General features: G+C 42.1%; 1 protein-coding gene and 1 pseudogene across 4 annotated transcripts; one reads left to right on the plus strand and one right to left on the minus strand.

Annotated features, from left to right (window-relative positions):
* The window catches only part of LOC101784531, a 13,440-nt pseudogene extending 1,844 nt beyond the window's left edge, over positions 1-11,596 (plus strand).
* Positions 11,597-12,315: 719 nt separating this feature from the next.
* Positions 12,316-20,637, minus strand: LOC101784930. Of its 4 annotated transcripts, none has more exons than XM_022824383.1 (10): positions 20,167-20,637; positions 17,162-19,340; positions 16,739-16,983; positions 16,440-16,643; positions 16,240-16,335; positions 16,058-16,171; positions 15,560-15,947; positions 14,885-15,435; positions 12,928-13,767; positions 12,316-12,829 (listed from the first exon to the last, which is right to left on the minus strand). In XM_022824383.1, exons 1-7 carry the CDS (start codon positions 20,569-20,571, stop codon positions 15,579-15,581), a joined length of 3,612 nt encoding a protein of 1,203 aa, XP_022680118.1. In that variant the 5' UTR covers positions 20,572-20,637; the 3' UTR covers positions 12,316-12,829; positions 12,928-13,767; positions 14,885-15,435; positions 15,560-15,578. The 4 variants fall into 4 exon arrangements, with proteins under 4 accessions (XP_022680118.1, XP_022680116.1, XP_022680117.1 ...); XM_022824381.1 differs by having other exon boundaries at positions 12,928-14,063; XM_022824382.1 differs by having other exon boundaries at positions 12,928-14,068.
* Between the last annotated feature and the right edge of the window lie 101 nt (positions 20,638-20,738).

Genomic DNA, 20,738 nt, shown 5'->3' on the forward strand with positions numbered 1-20,738 from the left:
AAACAAAAAAGATAAGAAGAGCAGTTTGTTCAGTCACAACAAGGCGCTTTAGATAAGTTTTTTGTCAGCTTCAAGTAGTGCTGTGCATGATGACAACCCTATAGATGCATTTGATAATCAAGAAGAAGAGCAACAACAAGTTAATGATAATTTAAGTGAACAAGTTGATACTATAGAGAATAAAAATTTACAACCTTCCTCTCAACCTGAAAATTCAATTGATGATGTGCAACCTTCTATTCATGATGTCTTTGATCCCAGAACTTGGGAGAATCTTGATAATAAGGGTAGAGATATTTTGATTGAAAAAGGACCAGTGAGAGAATTGAATCTTGAGTTCCCTGTAGATGCTCACAATAGACATTTTTCATATGCTTACTACTCCAGAAAGTTAAGCAATGGTGAGGTGATTGATAGAAAATAGTTGGTTTACTCTAAACATGTAGATGAAGTTTTTTATTTTTGCTGCAATTTGTTCAAATCAAATCAGAACAAAAGTTTGGTAGCACATGATGGATTGAAGGACTGGAAACATCTTAGTTTAAGACTCAAGGAACATGAGAATAGTGTTGAGCATATAAGAAACATGAATACTTGGAATGAATTTAAGCTGATTTTGAGCAAAAATAAAACAATTGATGATGATTTGCAACGAGAAATTGCAAAGGAGAGAGAGCGTTGGAGACAAGTTTTAGTAAGAATCGTTTCTGCTGTCAAGTTTCTTGCTAAACATAATTTGGCTTTCCGAGGGCAAAAAGAGAAACTATATCAAACTAACAATGGTAACTTTCTGGGCACAGTTGAAATGATGGGTGGATTTGATCCTGTGATGCAAGACCATATTAGGCGGATTCAAAATAGTGAGATTCATCGTCATTATCTTGGGCATAAAATTTAGAATGAGATGATTTCTCTTCTTGCAGATTGTGTGAAACAAACTATATTAAAGATCATTAAGGATGCCACATATTTTTATGTGATTTTAGATTGTACTCCAGATGTGAGCCATGAAGAACAAATGACTCTAATTATTAGGTGTGTCAATATGTCGAGGAATGTTCCAAGGGTAGAGGAGTTCTTCCTAGAGTTCTTGAAAGTAGATGACACATCAGGATTGGGTCCTTTTAATGAATTAAAGAATGTATAGGCCTCTCTTGATTTAAATATTGATGATGTGAGAGGACAAGGCTATGATAATGGTTCAAATATGAAGGGTTATCACCAAGGTGTTCAGAAGCGCTTGCTTGAAATTAATCCAAGAGCAGTATACATGCCATGTGCATGTTATAGTCTGAATCTTACTCTTTGTGATATGGGAAAATCTTGCAGGTAAACTATTATTTCTTTTATATGTTATATATTGTTTTCATATAATATGCCATTATTTGGGATCTTACTATTTGTGATATTTGAAATCTTGCAAGCAAGCTATTTCGTTTTTTGGCATTATCCAACGTATATACACCCTGTTTGCAAAATCTACCAAAAGGTGGAAGATTTTGGTTGACAATATCCCAGAATTGACAGTTAAGTCATAGTCTAATACTCGCTGGGAAAGTCGAATAAAAAGTGTTCAAGCTATAAGATTCCAAACTCCTTAAATAAGATCAGCTTTAATAGCGCTAGAGAAGGCTTCAACTGATGACTCAATGGCAGTTAGTGAATGTCAATCTTTGGTGAGTGCACTTGAGATTTTGAATTTCCTATTGGTTTGGTTATTTGGCACGACATTTTATTCTCTATAAATAAGGTTAGCAAGAAGTTGCAATCTAAAATAGTGAGTATAGATGCTACTCTCAAACACATTGAAGGTGTCATATCATATTTTAAGAAGTACAGAGATGAAGGTTTCACTTCTAGTATGGATACAACAAAAAAATATTGCATTTGAATTGAATATAGATCCAATATTTCCTACAAAACGTCAACAAAAGAGAAAGAAACATTTTGATAAACAAGATGACCAAGATGAGGAAATACAACAGTCTGCTGTGGACTCCTTTAGAAGAGAGTACTTCCTAGTTATGATTGATTCTGCAATTGCTTCATTGACTAGTAGATTTGAGCTTATGATAGCATTTGATAATGTTTTTGAGTTCTTGTTCAACTCAGAAAATTTGAAATCCTTGGATGAAGCTGATCTTTGGTTGCGTTGTAAGATTTTTGTGGAAAATTTTTCTCATGATAACTCATCGAATGTTGAGATTAATAATTTTTTTTAGAATTAAAGGTGTTGCAAGTTACTTTGCCAGATTCTTTGATGTCGGCGCCAGAGATTCTGAAGTTTGCTATGGATGCAGATTACTATCCAAATGTTTCAGTTGCCTATCGAATTCTTTTAACTGTACCTGTGACTGTAGCTTCGGCCGAAAGAAGTTTCTCAAAATTGAAATTATTGAAGGACTATTTGAGATCAACTATGTCACAAGAAAGGCTAAATGGCTTGGCTATATGCACCATCGAGAAGTCTTAGACACTATTGATTTCAATACCGTCCTTGATTATTTTGCATCAAGAAATGCTCGAAGAAGTATCTTTTTATAAGAAGAAGTGAATATGATGGAGTTCTATTCTTCTTTAAGGTAATCATATTAGTTCTATAAGTACAAATATATTGCTCTTTTAGTCTATGTTGTTTCTCGTTCTCGATAACTATCACACATGTTAAATTAAAAATATATTATTAGATTTTCTTTCCTGTACAAGTAAAATTAGCGTATGTATTATAAGATTTTATGGTCTAGAGGGCCGTCGCGACGAGTTCGTCAGAGGGCCCTCAAAATCATAGGACCGGCGCTGCCTGCAGCGCCGCCTGCTTCCGGTTGTTCAGGTCCTACGACATGCTCTACGACAAGGGCTATTTGCCAGCGCAAGGTTCGTATAGCACAGCTAGCATTTGTTTATAGATCTGATTGAACATGAATTAAGAACTACTCAGTCTATTTAGTCGACAAAAAATATGTCTTCAAACTGAATTCGATGGGTATGTAGCTCTGACTGTTAAAATATGGGGGGCAATCAATATTGTTCACTTGAAAATTTCTGCAACAGACAACACATACATACTAGCCTTTAATATCACTAGATTTGTTACGAGAAGTGCTACATTCATTAGTAAATGTAATGTTTTTAGCACTGCTAATTCTTCTTGTAATATATAGTGTGCTTTCTATAGCAAGGCCTATAAAAATGCAGATAGGTTCAAATCATGCAAATCCCAAAATTGTTGACATTAGATTTATTAAAAATATTTTTATCATTTGCGAGAGAAGACGTGTATGCTTGTATAGAGCTTCCTGTTGACCGGTTCATATGGGTCAAATTAAAATAGAAATTAGTTTCCTACGTCATTTACTTCTGCAAGGAGATGCAGCATTTTCTACTTCATTTCAGAGTCCAGCCTACTCTTGTTGATGCAGCATTTTCTATTTCATTTCAGAGTCCAACCTACTCTTGCCAGTGAAGGAACTGCTACCACTACAAGTGCGGGACTTGTTTGACCCAAGCAAACTTCCCAACAAAGAAATTGGGCTGAAGTTGTTGAATCTAGCAGCCACCGAGACCACAGCAAGGTCTTACGGCGCAATAATCAACACATTCGAAGCTCTTGAAGCCCATGATTTTTGCCATAGGTCCACTTCACAAACTCGCCTCTATCGATGGCGTGGGGACTAGCCTAGCTACTCAACCAAGACAGCACCTGCATCCAGTGGCTAGACACACAAGACTCAGGCACCGTGCTATATGTGAGCTTTGGTAGTGTGGTTCATGTCACTCAAGATGAGTTTACGAGGTCGCATGGGGTTTAGCGAATAGTGGTAAGACGTTTTCTATGGGTGGTTCGACGCGGCCTTGAGCTTGGGGTGGAGAAACCAGAGCTACCTGAAGGGTTTGAGAGTGCGGTGAAGGGTTGGAGGAAGGTGATCGAGTGGGCCCAACAACAGGAGGTGCTAGCCCACTCTGCCATCGGTGGCTTCTGGACTCACAGTGGATGGGACTCTACCCTAGAGAGTATCTACGAGGGGGTGCCGATGCTATCGAGGCCTCACTTTGGAGATCAGCCAGCAACCGGAAGGTATGTGGAGGACAGGTGGGAGATAGGGATTTTGGTAGAGGTTTTTTTTCTTAAAATGGATAAATATCGAGCCTCTGCGACCGCACCCAGCAAAATTTTACAGTATTCAATTCTCAGCACATCAACTGATCACACAAATAATGAAATAGTATGGAAACGACATAAAGAAATCAAAAGCGAAGTCTATTATTGCTTCTCCATTCATTCTTGGTAAAGATATCCAGGGCGACGATCTCCAACACCTTGCTTACCAAACAGATGGTCTCCCTTGCTTCCTCACGCTGCAGCAGGGACCAATATCGCAGCCAATATGCTTCCCTGAAAATAGCCTCCATAAAAGAAGTTAATCGTTCTTTTTCAAAAACTAGATTGTTACGCGTACACCAAATTGCCCACGTCAGAGCTTCAACCCCAATGAAAATTAAATTTCTATATTTTTTATTCATGCCTTTTAACCAATTTCCAAGCATGTGTTGTATTGATCTTGGTGGGGTTAACCCAGTAGCTATATTTACAACCTTCCAAATTATCTTAGCATGTTGACGATCAGATAAGAGATGCTTAATTGTTTTGTTACAATCACATAAACGGCATTTTGACTCCCAGTCCAATTCCTTTTAGCTAAGTTATCCGTCGTTAATAACTCCTCCCATTGGAGATACCAAAAGAAGATCTTTATTTTTAGAGGAATAGATTTCATATAAATTTATTGATGAAAGGAGTATCAGATATTGATACATAGTATGAACAGTAAATTTGCCTTATCTATACAAATCCTAGGTAAAATTATCCCTCCCATCAGAAAGCTGATGAGTGGCTACTTTAGCTACAAGATTATGCTAGGCAGTCAGTTTATCTCCGACTAAAGCTCTTCGAAATGATATATTTAGCTATATTTGTTTCATGACATTTGCCACTGTTACGTGAAGATAGTACACTATATTATATAGTGGGAAATTGCACTTTGAGTGGTGTAGAGCCTACCCATGTATCCTCCTAGAATCTAGTTTGGACCATCTTTTATCTTGAAGGTCCCACAACCTAAAAAATCTTCCCTAACATTAAGCAAACCTTTCCAAAAGTGTGAATTGCCAGGTTTAATTTTAACCTGGGATAGGCAGTTCGTAAGTAGGGTATGCCATGTGCTATCTTTGTTTAGCAATTTAAATAGCCATTTGCTAATGAGACATTTATTGTTAATATATAAATCTGCTATTCCCAGACCCCTTGATCTTTCAGAAGATATCGGGGATAGATCCCCAGTACCCGCAAGGAAGGAAGAAGATGGACTCCTACTTAAAGGGGTACCATGTAATCCTACTAGGACTTCTCTGTAATCCTACTAGGACTCGTACCATGTAATCCTACTAAGACTCCTACCTTGTAACCGACAAGTAATCCCACCCCCTTGGAGTATATAAAGGAGGGTAGGGGTACCTATATTGGCAGATAGAGAACCACAACAAAGGACAAAATTCTCAACACCAAACAACACCCAAGCGCATGGTGCAATACACAACACCCCAAACAGGAGGGTATTACGCTACTCTGGCGGCTCAAACCTATATAAATCTGTGTCTTGTATCCTCATTTTTACAATCAAGTTCCGGATCCGGTGATCCCCCACCAACCAATCTACTACCTAGGGATACCCCTCAGTAGGTTGCCAGGTATAAAACACCGACATCTGGCGCGCCAGGTAGGGGCTATCGTCGAGATCATCGGACGAGCTTAAAGGACCTCATCTTCAAAATCAATCTACTCGACAAGAAGCAAGTCGCCGAGTTCCAATTCGAAGTGAATACAAGAAGCTTGCGGGAGATCAATCGGTTGTCAGCTCGTCTGCATGCAAAAACCTGCAGCACTGGTTGCACTGCTATAGCTGATCATCTTCCATGGCTCCATGTGTCGCTCAAGGCTAATGATCTGCTATTGCTCAATGCTCGTGAGAAGGAAAAATACTGGCGGAATTATTTTTCCGTCTCCAAGTCGAAGTCACCAACGATGCATCTTAAGCTAATTGCCTCCAGTTGCCGAATCCTATACTGAAGAAATGAAAGCCAATCAATATTCCATCTACTGCTCGTGCGTGGATCAAGAAAACTATCAGCTCGAGTACTCTTCGTGCAAGGCTACTTTTCGGAGTTTCAGTACACGCACAAGGAAGGCCACCAAGAGATCTGTTCCTCTTCACTACACGTACTCAAGAAATGCATGTGGGACTTCAACATGCATGACTGCGCTAGCTTCACACTCGGCGACACAATAGAGACTACCTAAAACTTCTCGTCTCGACTACAAACTAGTCAAGGGCCAACTAGTCGGAATTGACTCCGACTAGTCGGCTTCATCAACAACTGTCACGGCTTCACGATGACCGCCACAGCTTCGTCGACAATCGTCCACGAATCAAGCTAAGTCACTTTTTTAATTATTTTATACTCTCGACGAAAATTACCTTCCAGAGCTACACTTTGCCAATTATTCCTGGGGTATGTTAACCAACAGCCATGGTCTTGGTACACCGAATTACGGAGGCTATAGCCACAGGTTTTGTGTACTCAATTCCGGAAGCTCCGCCAACAGGCTTGGTACATTGAATTTTGAAGGCTACAACCACAAGTTTGGTGCACTAAGTGTTGGAGGCTCGCAGCGGCTACACCCTAAGGAGGCACAAATCCTATGTGCGGCAACACACACTCTCCTTGCTAAAAAGGCAGAAAAGTCTCAATGACTACTTTACGTGCAATTGCGCAGTCTTTTTATCGCAATGCCAACTACTTATTTTAAATGTCTTCTCTTAGCGGTCACTAATCTCCTCGAGCAGAACACACCTTAATTCATGAAAGTCTTGGATCTTCTATCATGCCTAAACACTAGGACGTGTACACGAGACAAAGATCTCAGACACGTAGCAGTAGTGCCAGTATGCATACACGAGACAAAGATCTCACACGCAGTGGCAATAGCTAAATAAGGACCGGGAGTCTAAACGTAACAGGCTAAGTACTCGGGAAAAATATGGCTGAAACAAGAGCATGACACATAACATTTACATTACATTTATCACTGAATAAATTTCAGTAGTATCAATATTCTACAATATGCTACATAATGTATGCATCTCTTTTTGCAGGTCAAGCTTTGGCGACGACTCTCTAGGACGCTTAGCGTACCTCTAATGGCTCCGCTAGCTTCCAGGCTCGGGGGCTAAGTGCCAATTACTACTCAAAATATCTCTAGTAGCTCAGCTAGCTTCCAAGCTCGGGGGCTAAGTGCCAAATAACTACTCAACGTGGCTTCTACGGCTCACCTGGCACATAAGCTCGGGGGCTAGACGCTGCAAAACTACTCGGATGATGACTTGCGTGAAGACTAAAGACCCTCAGATTGATTATTTAATCATTCCAAGGCTTGGGGCAGATAAGCTACACCTAACAGTTGATTTTTTTAAAGACAAAAAAAGAAGATTCAAGATTTTATTGACCCTTAGCCTGATTCTTCGATTCAACCTAAGGCTCGGGGGCTACTCCATATGGAGTGCGAATTTTGCTGCCCTCTATATCACAATCCGAAGATGAAGATTACAAAATACGATGATCAAGGGCTTGAGCACACTATAGCCTCATGGCAGCTTTGAGGAACTTTGAAGATTCAGCCAGACAAAGTACTCGAAAAGCACCAAAACTACTCGCGAGGATCTGAAAAGTACTCGAAGGCTGCTACACTCGACTATGAAGCTCTTGGAGGCTTGTCGGGGATAGATCCCCAGTACCCATAAGGAAGGAAGAAGATGGACTCCTACTAGGACTCATACCTTATAATCCTATTAGGACTCCTACCATGTAACCAGCTAGTAATCCCACCCCCTAAAGTATATAAAGGAGGGTAGGGGTACCTAGATCAGTAGATAGAGAACCGCAACAAATGACCAAATTGTCAACACCAAATAACACACAAGCGCAGGGTGCAATATACAACACCCCAAACAGGACGTAGGGTATTACGCTACTCTGGTGGCCCGAACTTGTATAAATCTGTGTCTTGTGTCCTCATTTTTTCCATCAAGTTCCAAATCCGGCGATCCCCCCTCAACTAATCTACTACCTCGGGATACCTCTCAGTAGGTTGCCAAGTATAAAACACCGACATACGACACAAGATATCCCATTTAGCTAGGCGATATTTTTATTTATCACTATTACCTTGCCAAAAAAATCTGGATCAATAGATATCCAGTATCTTTAGGATACCTTTAGGGATTTCAAAGAAAGACATAATGAACATAGGAAGGCTACTAAGGATGGAATTTAATAAAATCAGCCGACCCCCATAGGACAAGTGTTTAGCCTTCCATGTACCAAGTTTGCATTTGAATCTTTCCTCGATAGCACTCCAATCTGCATTACGGAGTTTGTTGTAGGCATCTACTTGAAAGGGTACGATCCTAGTTCACAGTCAAACAATTGAATATATTCTTACTTATAATGTTTAACTTCTCTATAGCAAAAGGCTTCACTTTTATAAGAGTTAATCTTCAAGGCTGACAATTGTTCAAAGACAGAGAGCAAAATCTTCATATTCTTAGCTTGCTCTAGATTGTGATCCATGAATATGATCCTGTCATCAGTATACTACAAAATAGATAATTCTTCTTCAACCAAGTGAGGAATGACTCCTTTAATTTGGCCATCATCCTTAGCCCTCTTAATCAAGATGGAGAGCATATCTGCCACAATGTTGAATAGGATAGGTGACATGGGGTCTCCTTGCCTAGGACCTTTTTTGTCTGTAAGTAGTGCCTAATGTCATCATTAATTTTGATGCCCACACCACCTCCCGAGACAAAATTTTCAATCCATGAACACCATTGTAGGCAAAATCCCTTCATTCTGAGTGTCTGCTGTAAAAAAGGCTATTTTACTTTATCATAGGCCTTCTCAAAGTCAATTTTGAGAATAACGGCATTGAGTTTCTTAGTGTGTAGTTCATGGATAGTTTCATGCAAAATCAGTACTCCCTCCATAATATTCCGACCGGGCATAAATGTCATTTGGGAGGGTCTAACTACATAGCTAGCCACTCCCATGAGTCTATTAGTAGCCACCTTAGTGAAAATCTTGAAACTCACATTAAGTAGGCAGATGGGTCTAAATTGTTGTATTTTTGTTGCTCCTTTTAATTTGGGAAGGAGAGTAATTACTCCAAAATTGAGGTTGTGTAGAGGTAGACACTCCTTATAAAATGATGTGAAAAATACCATTAGGTCTTTTTTTTATAATATCCCAGAATACTTGATAAAATTCTACTAGGAAATCATCAGGGCCTGGGGATTTATTTTGCTCCATTTGGAATACAACCTCTTTTACCTCTTTCTCTGTAAATGGTGCTGTGAGGATACTATATTCATCTGCAGTCACCTCAGGTATGTCATGGTTTTGATGCTCCACCATGGTAAAATCATTAACCTCTGGTGGTCCGAACAAATCCTTATAATAGTTTGTGATATAAGCTTTTAATTCAGCATCACCCACTATTATGCCATTTTCTTGTTCTAATTTAAAGATGCGTTGTTTTCTATGCTTGCCATTAGCGACCAAATGGAAATATTGGGTGTTGTCATCACCTTCCACTAGGTCTTTAGTTTTAGCTCTCTCGTACCATTTAATTTCCTCTTCCCTCAATAAGTGAACTAATCGTTCATTGAGGTAGTGTTTCATATTTAACTCATGGCCAGAGAGCACCCTTTTCTCAGCTATTTTATCTAAATCATCGATCATTAGGATTAATTTTTTCTTCTCCTTTTTATTATGGCTAGCTATATTTTTGGCCTAGCCCCTCAAAAATTGTCAAAGAGCTCTGATTTTATTCTACCATATATCCATAGCAATGGTTCCTTTGATTTCGGATTGCCATTTATTAGCAACCAGATCATAGAAACCATCTCTAATAAGCCAGCCACATTCAAATTTAAATAATAGTTATTGTTTGTTGTGGGAAGAAGCACATGTATTTAATATCAAAGGTGTGTGATCTGAGTTACTTCTATCTTTAGCATGTACTGTTGTGAGGGGAAACTCATGTTCCTATTCTGTACTAACTAAGACCCTATCTAGTTTCTCAAAGGTTGTATCATCCCCGCTACTCGACCAAGTATATTGACGACCCGACATTTCTATCTCTCTGAGATCAAGAGTTTGAATGACCATGTTAAATAAATCTGGTTATTTTGCATCAAAGTTGTCCTTGTTTTTATCTTCAGGATGATGCATTATATTAATATCCCCACCAATTATGTACGGTAAGGATTCTTTGTTACATATGTTGGCCATCTCAATTAGGAAACTTTCCTTATGTTCCTTTTGAGTAGGACCATAAACTACAAACAATGCCCACTTGTAGCCATCATTTTTATTTCGGAGTGTGAACTTAATATAAAAGTCCCCCTCATCGATGGATCCAATGTCAAACACTGAAAGGTCAACTCCAAGGAGAATGCCCTCGGATCGACCATGTGGTGCCATACAGTGCCAAATAAATTCTTTGCCACCACAAAGTTTTTTAAGGGTCCCATCTGAGAAGTGATCCCGATCCATTTCCATCAGGGCAACGAAATCTATTTGCTCCTCTTTAACCAAATCCTCCAAGTACCCATCTTTAGCCTAGTCCACAAGACCTCTGCTATTCGAGAAGATCCCTGGTGTTATTGGTTTTTTAGCCGATGAGACCACCTTATTATTCTTTTTTCTAGAATTGGATTTTTTTTCATGCGGGTGTAGCAATTAGATCGTTACAAATGTGGTCTAGGCCCTCCTCGTGCACACTCTCATCAAAATCCCCACAAGCGTGGTGGAGCTATTTAAGTAGTCCTCTTCTCCCTCGTCCAGATTAATTTTAGGAGAGGGAGACCTATTGCTACCAACATTTAATTTAGCTGCCACCTTAAGTCTATCAATTTCTATGTTTTTAAGAAGTAACAGAAGATATAACACTATTATCTCTACCCATAGAAACACCTAGGTTGGCAATTCTAGAAACAATATTGGAATCTGAAATAGAAGGAAAAGATGGGCAATTACCTGGTTGAAGTGAATTTTTCTTGGCCACCAAATTAATTGCCTTTTCTACCATGTTTGTGTCATCCATTGTAGAAGCCCTTCTACCGGATCTTTTCATCAACTCAATACCCCTATTATTTGCAGTAGAAATCACTTCTATTCCATTGATGGTGTCAAGAGCTTGGAGAGCATTTGCCATTGCCACATTGATGAGATTAGCCCGTTTCCATTCTTTTTGGAAAGTGCTTGGAGCATGTGTCGAGGTAATCCAAGAAATTTGTTAGAGGGTGTGCTTCAACGAGAGAAAATTAGGAGGGCAATCACTATGCTGATGGAAGATAATGATAGAATGGAGATAAGAGAAAGAGCAAAGAATTTGGAGACAACGCTGATGTGCCTTGAGAGTAGTGGGTCTTCTCAGCAGGCCGTTGATAACTTGGTTGATCACATACTTTCACTTTGAGTTCTTCCTTAGTTCCTTTGTAGCTATGGTGTATGACACAGAGCATGCGTATATCTAGAAAATATTACTATGCATATGGTTTCAGTTGAATAAATCATTTACTAGTCTGTATTTGCTTTTTTTTCCCCACTGTATGGTCTACTATGTTGAGCAAATTGGAGGAACATCCAATCAGTCCGTGGTGATTTCCAGCTATTATGAAGATGGTCTGAATAGTTTTATTGGAGAGTTAATTGTGGTTTTTTTAATATGGAAGAAGGATACAGTTTTATGGTATCACTCCTTGAAAACAACAGTAGGTCCCACAGATGAAAAAGATTGTAGGAATTGGAAGTTCAGGAGTTAGATAGTTGGAGGTTTCACTTGAAAGGAAGGACAGCAATATCAAACTTTGGTTTCTTGAACAGAGATTCGGGATCTTCAGAAAACGGGACAAAGTTTGATTTCAATCAACATGGAAAATTATAACAAGTTAATTCACATTCATAGCATAAACTCATCCAGCACAATTCCACTGCCAGATGACACAACGGCAAGCCAAGTCCCAAATTCGCCCTGTCTGTTTCTTCATTTGAAGCTCCTGGTCACGATTTACTAAGATCAGAATTTCAGAATTACAAAGATGGTCTGAAATAAGATTAATTGTACATTTTACGTTGAGTAAGAATATTGTTTAATATGGTAAGTGACTCGTTGAAAACAACAGCAGGTCTCGCGGATGAAAATTTTTAGGAATCGGACATTCAGGAGTTGGCTGGATGTTTCATCACTTCAAGAGAAGGACCTAACATCAAATTTTGGTTCCTGGAACGGATATAATTCAGATCTTCAGAAAACAGGACAAGGTTTGGTTCCATTCAACAACGAACGCAATCCTACAAGTTTATCCATGTTCATAGCACAACTCCAGCCAACACAATTGCACTGCAAGAGAAGCCCCAAATTCCGCTTGCTCTGATTTCTTCACTTGAAGCTCCTGGTCACAAGGGCAAGCCAAGTCCCAAATTCCGCGTGCTCTGTTTCTTGATTTGAAGCTCCTGGTCACGATTCATGGAGATCAGAGTTTCAGACTACAACTCTGCAGCTGGAGGGCTTCAACATCAAAAGGGCACAGCAGATCAGGCTTTTAGTGATGACATGAGGCCGCTGAGGTCGCAGGTGAGCTTCTCCTCTGGAATCGGCTCGCTGATGTCAGGGTCCTCCACGGTATACTTGTCAAGCGATATGTAAGGCCTGCATTCAACCCAACAGCACAGCAAGATCACATGTTAGTACTAACATGATTCGTAACGGAAGTCAGGACAAACGGATGGAGGTATGCATGCCCTGACCTCGCGGCATCAGCCACGCACTCCGGTGGCAGCTCCGGGAGGCGCGCCGGCTTCTGCCGGGCCCCGCCATCTTCACTGTCGCCACCGCCACGCGCTCTCTCGTCCCCTCCGATTCCGATGAGAAATTTCAATATTTGGGTTCCAATTCGCACACCATTTGACACTCAATACGTATGCTTTCCAAAATTACGCGAATTCTTTCAGTTCAGGTGTTTTCTTCTCCTTTTCTCTATTTTCTTTCTTCTTTTGAACTTCCAGCCCATGTGAGAAGTCAATTTTGCCCCTACCTTATCTTCAGAAGCTCCGCTCCTCTCCTCCGTTGTGCTGTCGCCGGCAAAGGTCCCTGGCGGCTGGCGCGCCACGGTTGCGCATCAAGGACCGCTTCGCCCGCTGCGAAGGCCGCGAGCCCTCGGCGGAGAAGCAGCCCAGCGCTGTGTGTGTTGGCCTTTGGAAAATCCAAATCGCCTCCGCTGCTCCTTTCTCCAAAAGCTAGCACCAAAATCCAAGTCCCTCCGCACCAAAATTCAAGCTCAATTCCTATCAACTCTCCCTGCTTCTTCCATGCACGCAATTAGCAAAGCAATACATGAAGCAGCTGGACAGCATCCCATCCTCACGCAAGTGTGCAGGAGGATGACCGACTTCAGCCCACGCGACATTGCATCGAGGGGGAAAGGGACGGGAGGCGCCGGCGGCATTGCTAGGCAGCCGGCGAGCCTTGGGCAGCGGCAAGTCTTGGCACCGGCGGCGGCGACGCTGTTCTTCACGGAAGAAAGGAGATGCACACCGAGTCGCTCGATCCGTTCCGGTGAAAGGATAATCGGCAGGGGCAAAAGAGTCCTTGAAAAGAAAAAGGAAAAGAAAAAAAAAGAAAGAAAATGAAGAAAAGAAGAGAGAAACACCTGCATTGAAACAATTCGCATGCTCGGTGTCGAATTCTGGGAGGCATACGAATTGGGTGTCAAATTTTGGAAAGCGTGCGAATTGAGACCCGATTCCGATGAGGTGGGTGGATTTCAGATTTGTTCCGCTCCTCCAGCGGTTCTCGCGGGAAATATCATTTTGTTCCCGCCATAACGTTTCATGATGGAAAAGTTCCCGCCAACCTGCTTAGCCCGCGCAATTTCATCGCCAAGCTGTGCTATTGGGCCAGGAGGCCCAAAAGGCCAGGCGATGATACTCGCCATCGTTAGCTTTTTTTTCTAGAGAAAATTAGGGCATGCATAAATGTAATGTTTAGACGTGTGTTTAGGTAAGAGAACTATATGCTTACCAAATGGATACGATGCATAAGTTTGCTCTAAGTGCTTAATGTGTAATTAACAAGATAATGGAGCCTATTTAAATGCTAGTTAGCATATGAGTGATTAACTTTATACTCCCTCCCCTCTCTCCAACATATTTTAGTTTTGATAATCGGTATCTCTTTAAATATCTTCAAATTAGCTTTCGAAATATATTATCAATGTGTTCGATTAATTTATGGTCAAAATGGTATCTTGGTGGCCATGTCACTGTTTCTAACAAAACTATTTGAAGACTAGAGGGAGACAAGTCATCAATGGTGTTGTTTAGTCATAATTTGTTATTGGAGTATGCTATATACTCCCTCCGTTCTTACAAATTATAGGTTGTTTTTTACTTTTCTAGGTTCATAGATATCATTACGCATCTAGATATAATGTATATTACGCATCTAGATATAATGTATGTCTAAATCCATAATAATATCTATGAATTTAGAAAAGTCGAAACAAGTTGGAACGGAGGGAGTATAGCCTTGCGCTCACCCTGCTTATTGATGATGCCCAGAGGCTAGAGTAATCAGATAAAAGCTCTGCCGATGTGAGATCTAGATGCATAGCAGGTTTCTAGCTTCTAGGGTTTAATCTAGTCAGCTGCGTATGAACTGAGGCAAAAACACTTATTCAGCCACGAGTAAGGAAAGGATTCTGACCGTTTTCAAGTAGCTGAGGCCGTGACAACCAAGCCTGGAAGGCAACAGAAGCATGACAATTGACAACTGAAGGTACGGTGAGATGGACCACCATCATCTAGGACCAATTTGATAGGGCTCCAGCTCCTCCTAAAAGGAGCCTGAGCCGAAGGAGCCACTTTTTTTTAACTCCGGCTTCTCCATATAAAACGGCTCCGGCTCCTCTAGTGCTTTAGGGGTGGAGCCGTTTTTGACCAAATTGTTTGGTAGGGCTTCACTGAAGCCGCAGGAGAAGCTGGAGCTGGAGCCCTGCCAAACCAGCCCCTAGTCAACATCCAGTTTGCATGTTCACCAATAATCAAAACACCTGGTTACCCATTCAGAACCATAACTTTCAGGTACTACCAATTTGCTTGAGTGCATCTTTGGTGAAAATGCCTAGATTCTGACCGTTTCAAAAAGTGATGCATTTCACCAGTCTACAAAAACAGAGAGTGAAGTCTTTGAACATTCTGTGGTCTTCTTTGGTTCTGGATAGGCTTGTCTTGGAAAAAGACACAGGGTTGCACTGTCTGCACAATAATCAACAATAAACATGTTAAGGTCTTGGCAATTACAGAGAGAGGAAACATCAAAAGTGATCCACTTCTAACGTGGCTAACAAATAGTTGAAGTTCAGTACTGGAAGTTCAGTACCTGTGGATAGCTGGGAGACCTAATGATTCACGGGTTGGTTCCTCTGCAGATCATCAGTTGACATCCTCCTCCTGTCTTTCACACCACTACTAGCTGGACTCTTCGCGCAGGCCAGATCCTCCTGAAGCTTCCTGTTATTTTCTTCCATTTCCATCATCTTCTTCTTCAGTGTGGCCGCCTCCTCCTCTGCATTCCTTTTAGCCGCATGAGCTAGCCTCAAAGACACCTTGGCAGCTGTCTTTCCACGGAGCTCACTGGTGCAGGGCACAGGTCCATAAGTTCGCTTCGTGTCCCTTGTGTCTGGACCGACAATTTTGGCAAAGACATCATCCATAGAACCACTTGCCGAACCTTCTTGCCTCTTGTGTGCTTCTTTGCGAAGGCAAGACTTCAGGGAAAAGTTAATACGTGATGGGTGTAAGTGACAGGTGATTTAAGGAGCAACATGATGAAGCATTTCAAAGTAAGTTTCCTTCTTGAGTGTTTTATCAGACTTACAATTACATCAGCTGTTGTTTGATCAATGGGTCTCCCTTTCCCATCTTTTGGTGTATGAGTCAATATGAATATATCTGTGCGGCTTGGTTCCTCCTTGTTTGGTCGTTTTTGTCTCTGTTGCATGATGAATAACATAATCAAGGCATCTTCTAGGTGAAAACAAAGGAGTAATCTAAACTTACCTCCTCCTCGCGTATCCGCGCATAACTCTTCGACCCTGCTCTATGTTTATGAACAGGTTGCCTTGCTCGCAAAGCTCTACAGCGAGCACTTGCAGCCTATAAAACAACAACACAGTTAAGTAAATAATCCAAACTTGACTCAAAATATTCCTAATTGGTTTTCATATTGTTGACATATTAGATAGAATGTTGAACACTACCTTGGCCTTCTCAGTGCCCCAATATGCTACAAGACATTTCCATTGTTCTTCTGGGACACGAGCATCTCGATCAGCAAGACGTTCCTCATCTGTCTCATGGACATCATACCGTTCATGTTTTAAGGTAGCTCTCCAGTCCTTCCACTTTTTACCCAAAGCTTTCATAGCCCAGATTTCACCAATTGGAGCGATGACAAACTTGAGCTGCACCAACAAACACAGAATGGGGAAAGAGCTAGTGAAAGACCCACGGGAGAACATGTATAATCTTTTCATGGTGGAGGCACAATTATGCTTACGTTAACTAAATGCCACATGACATCCTTGTTTTTCTCCGGAAAACCCCTCCAATCTGTATATGTCAGAGGTGCCAATGTTACATCTCGTGCAATTGTGCCCAGAAAGTAACTCAAGGTGGCTGCCTCGTTTCCAATAGGTTGACCGAGATCATTCAAGGACACCGGAATCCTGACACCCTCAGGCATAGTCCAGATTTTGAGGCACAATGTAGAACCACGACCGCGTCTTCTCTTTTCCTTGCCACCTACAAAAGGAGAGATGAGCTATACAACCGATGATGACCTCTTAATTCACTCACATGTCCCAACTTTTTCTAGCTACTTAAAATCTATGTATAAGAATTCATCAGTTTCTTCTAGAGTCAGCTCATCAGCCATTGATATTAAACAGCCAACAACACAGGAAAATTGTAAACACCTTACCGGCATGCAAGTAACTAGAAGGGCTCTGATGTATGAGGCGCGGCTCAAGCCATACATTAGAATTCCTTTCAAGAGCCCTCCTAACCTCTGGAGGGTATACTTTACTGTAATAACGCGCAAAACTCTCAGGATCAGACATGTCAGGAATTGAAGAAGCAGACTGCATGGTAACACTGTCTGCTTCATTTGAGCTTCTTTGAGGTGTATCATGCTGAGGCTGTAAACTAGAGGAACTATCATCACTAGCTCGGCCAATGTCTAGAGAGTTAGAAATACTTGGAGAGGCAGCCTGACTTTCCTCAGAATCACTTTCTGGAGATTCATAGTATGTAGTGGCAGCTGATTGTTTGGCTAAACGCTTACTACGCCTATGCTCAATCCCTTCATTTAAAGAAGACACCAGATTTCTCTTCATGCTCTTATGAGTCAATTTTGCACTCAGTTGTCCCATGTCAGGTTCGTCCTGATGCATCGGGATGTTATCATCAGAATGTTCTGGCTCCTGTTCAATAGGGCTAAGCAGTTTAGGAGACCCTGCCTTTCCCTGTCTCTGATAAATTAAGGTGGATTCAACTTCAGTTCTTGTTTTGTCCATGCCATGCTCTTCGATGACCTCATTAAGAGACTCCAGATATGGATCTGAAGCAGGCAATGCAGCTACATTAAAAGGTTCTGACTCAGTAGAGTGTAACTGAGGCATCTTGAGCTGAGGGGATGAACCAGGGCAGAGATTGGCAATGATCCCATCTATATCTGGAAGGTCAGATCGATTTTGATATGGAGAAGCAACCTGCTGTTCTGGAGGATAAGTTTCTAATGGCCCAGTGTCAACTACAGCATTTGACTCGGGGGTTAAACGTTTACTACGCCTAAGCTGCAGCCTGTTGTTTGAAGCTGCCGTCAATAGCTTCTTCCTCTTTTGAGTTCGTCGAGGAGCCTGCTTCCCCAAATCTGGTTCAATATGTTGTGTCTGGGTATCATATACTGAAGGTGCATGTCCCTGTTCTTCAAAAATGGGTTGTTCAGCAGGGATAGTCCATTTTTGCTCATTACAAGTTGAACCAGGTTCAGCTCTAGTTCCAATTTTTTTATTTCCATGCCGAATGACACCACTATTTGGAGGCTCAACATGCTCCTGTGCTTTATTAGAAATATAATATGCAGGCTGTTCTTCTGCCTCATGCATTGCCTGCTTCAAGGGCTCTACATATCTATCTTCCATATTACTGTTTCTACAACCAGTTAAGTGCTCACTTTGCCTATTGTTGTGCTTTGCAACACTACCATTTGTTTTCTGCAAGCATTCTTCCCCTCCATAAGTGGCATGACACATATGTTCTATCATTTGATCTGAATGATCTGCTACAGTGTGTTCTGCATGAGCCCTATTATCAACATGCTGCTTTGGCATCAGATGTGTGGCCTTGTTCACTACGTCTATCTGTCTTTCCTTTGACCTAATAGCTTCATGGCTAACTGAGTGTCCAGTTATGCAATTGCCATCCCTTGCGCTGATCCTATCACTCGGCTGCATATGCACATTGTCCCCATGATTGACAGGATCTATTTGAGACTCTTGCAAATAAATCACCTGATCCTGATACGGGACTGTAGCATACTCTGCACATATAATGCTACGGGAAGAATACTTTTGTACGTCCTGTGTGGTCTGATTCGATGCTGGAGCCTGCCTCTTCTCCACAGTCACAGATTCAGGGTCAATAGCGGTACCGTTTACCTGGTTGGTGTGCCTTACAGCAGTTGTTTCCTTAATCAGCCCAACATGCCCCACAAATTTGCAAACTGCATGATTAAGAGATTCATTATGTGCCTCCCGGACATGAATTGTATGCTCTGGATGTTCGGCGTGAACTGAATAATTGGACTGCTGCGAGTGCACCTGATATGTGACATGATTTAGAGCTTCCACCTGCCTCCTCTTTGCACCAAAAGTTCTAGAAGCAACTGAAAATCCGCTCCTGTGGTAGTGCCTTGCATTAATCTCGTTTGACACTTCAGTATCTATATCATCTCTGCCAGTATGAGCATCAGGATACTCCGAAAGTGCCTCTGTATTTCGACATCTTATCTGTGATCGCTCTACATGAACCAGTCGATTATTTGGATATCCTTGAATATGTCCTACACGAACTGCAGAATCAGGATATTCTTGCTGTACCTGCACACCGCGATAAAAACAAAGCAAAAATAAGAAGCACAGTGTCTCAGAAAAAGAGTACAGTCATTCTTGACTTTTCTGTCTCTGATGCAAACATTAACTATGGTTGCTTAACATGAAGTGCTAGCAACAATTATAGTCATATATTGAAGTGCTAGCAGTGATGATAGATATATTTAGCAAGATAATCTAGTAACACAAATTTTAGTTATGTAGTCAATTTACATGCTTTAGCGTATATCGATGGTCAAAACAAGGTCATCAGGTTTATCTTTACCCTCTCCACACACTGGGAACATAGCCAGAGTATAAAGCAAGTTCTAATGTTGGGAGAAAACCATGCGTCATGGATAAAGACACTGAGCTTCACATTATGAAATGCAAGGTATCCAGCAAACCTAACAACCCAAATCAAAAGAAATAGTATATGCAACAGGAGCTGCGTTATCATATGGTTGACTGCAAAATACATTGCATCTCAGAATTTAGTACTACTCCAATGGAACACCAAAAATAAAAAAAAAATAAAAAAACTTGAAATTGGTGCAACTACATCCTCAGACACGTCCTAGTAGATCAAAAGGAGTCAAAGAGGCTAGCTGCATTTGGCCATTTGTTCACCTGATTTCTGAAAATTTTCCAAGGGCCTCAATGTCCACCGGAGAGCACAAAATTGGTGCCCCGGAAGTTATAAGCCAACTCGGCCACACCACATTAGCAGATTCTAACTAGACACGATGGCGAGTGGGAGCACAATCGTGCAGCTAATCTAGAGATCCAGCGGGGACGAAGCGCGAGGCGCAGGAATGAAAAACATCGGGGGCACCTCTCGGGCCTGGAAGGACGCCGGCAGCGAGACCGGCACGAGCGGCGGCGCGGCGGTGGCCGCGAGGTACCGCCGGAGCCGTGCGGCGTCGACGGCGAGCTCGGCGCCGCAGACCGGGCACCCGCACCGCGCGAGACCCGGCGGCACGCTCAGCAGCGCCCCGCAGGCCCCGCACGGCAGCCTCGCGCCCGCGGGGGGAGGCGCCGCCCGCGCCGGCGCCGGCGCGGGCGGGATGGGAACCGCGCGGCGCCGCCGTGGCGGCGGCATGAGCTCCGGCGGGAGCGCCTGCGGCGTGGCGCAGTCCGGGCAGGCGAACTCCGTCAGCCCGCGCTCCACCTCCAGCGTCTCCCCGCACCCCGCGCACCGCACCTCCAGCAGGCCCTCCTCCTCCGCCGGCGAAGCCATCCGCGGACCGCGGCCTCGGGGCGAGCCGTGAGGTGTGGGTTTTTTTTTTTTTTCTCGCGGCGAAATGGCAATGCACGACGCGTGAGAGCTGCTGCCGCCTGCCGGTGACTAAAAAAAAAGGAAATAAAAAATGAGATGAAAAATTCAAGCAAAAAATATAAATGTCC

Source organism: Setaria italica, chromosome II (genome assembly GCF_000263155.2).
Source record: "Setaria italica strain Yugu1 chromosome II, Setaria_italica_v2.0, whole genome shotgun sequence".
Classification (NCBI taxonomy): domain Eukaryota; kingdom Viridiplantae; phylum Streptophyta; class Magnoliopsida; order Poales; family Poaceae; genus Setaria; species Setaria italica.

What these genes read in the sequence shown, in the direction of transcription:
- LOC101784930 (XM_022824384.1), bottom strand. Translation starts at nt 20,571, where the DNA reads ATGGCTTCGCCGGCGGAGGAGGAGGGCCTGCTGGAGGTGCGGTGCGCG. An exon ending in CGTCCTTCCAGGCCCGAGAG is followed by an intron (nt 19,341 to 20,166) that starts GTGCCCCCGATG and finishes CGCGGTGTGCAG; the next exon opens with GTACAGCAAGAATATCCTGA. An exon ending in TTCTAGTTACTTGCATGCCG is followed by an intron (nt 16,984 to 17,161) that starts GTAAGGTGTTTA and finishes CTCCTTTTGTAG; the next exon opens with GTGGCAAGGAAAAGAGAAGA.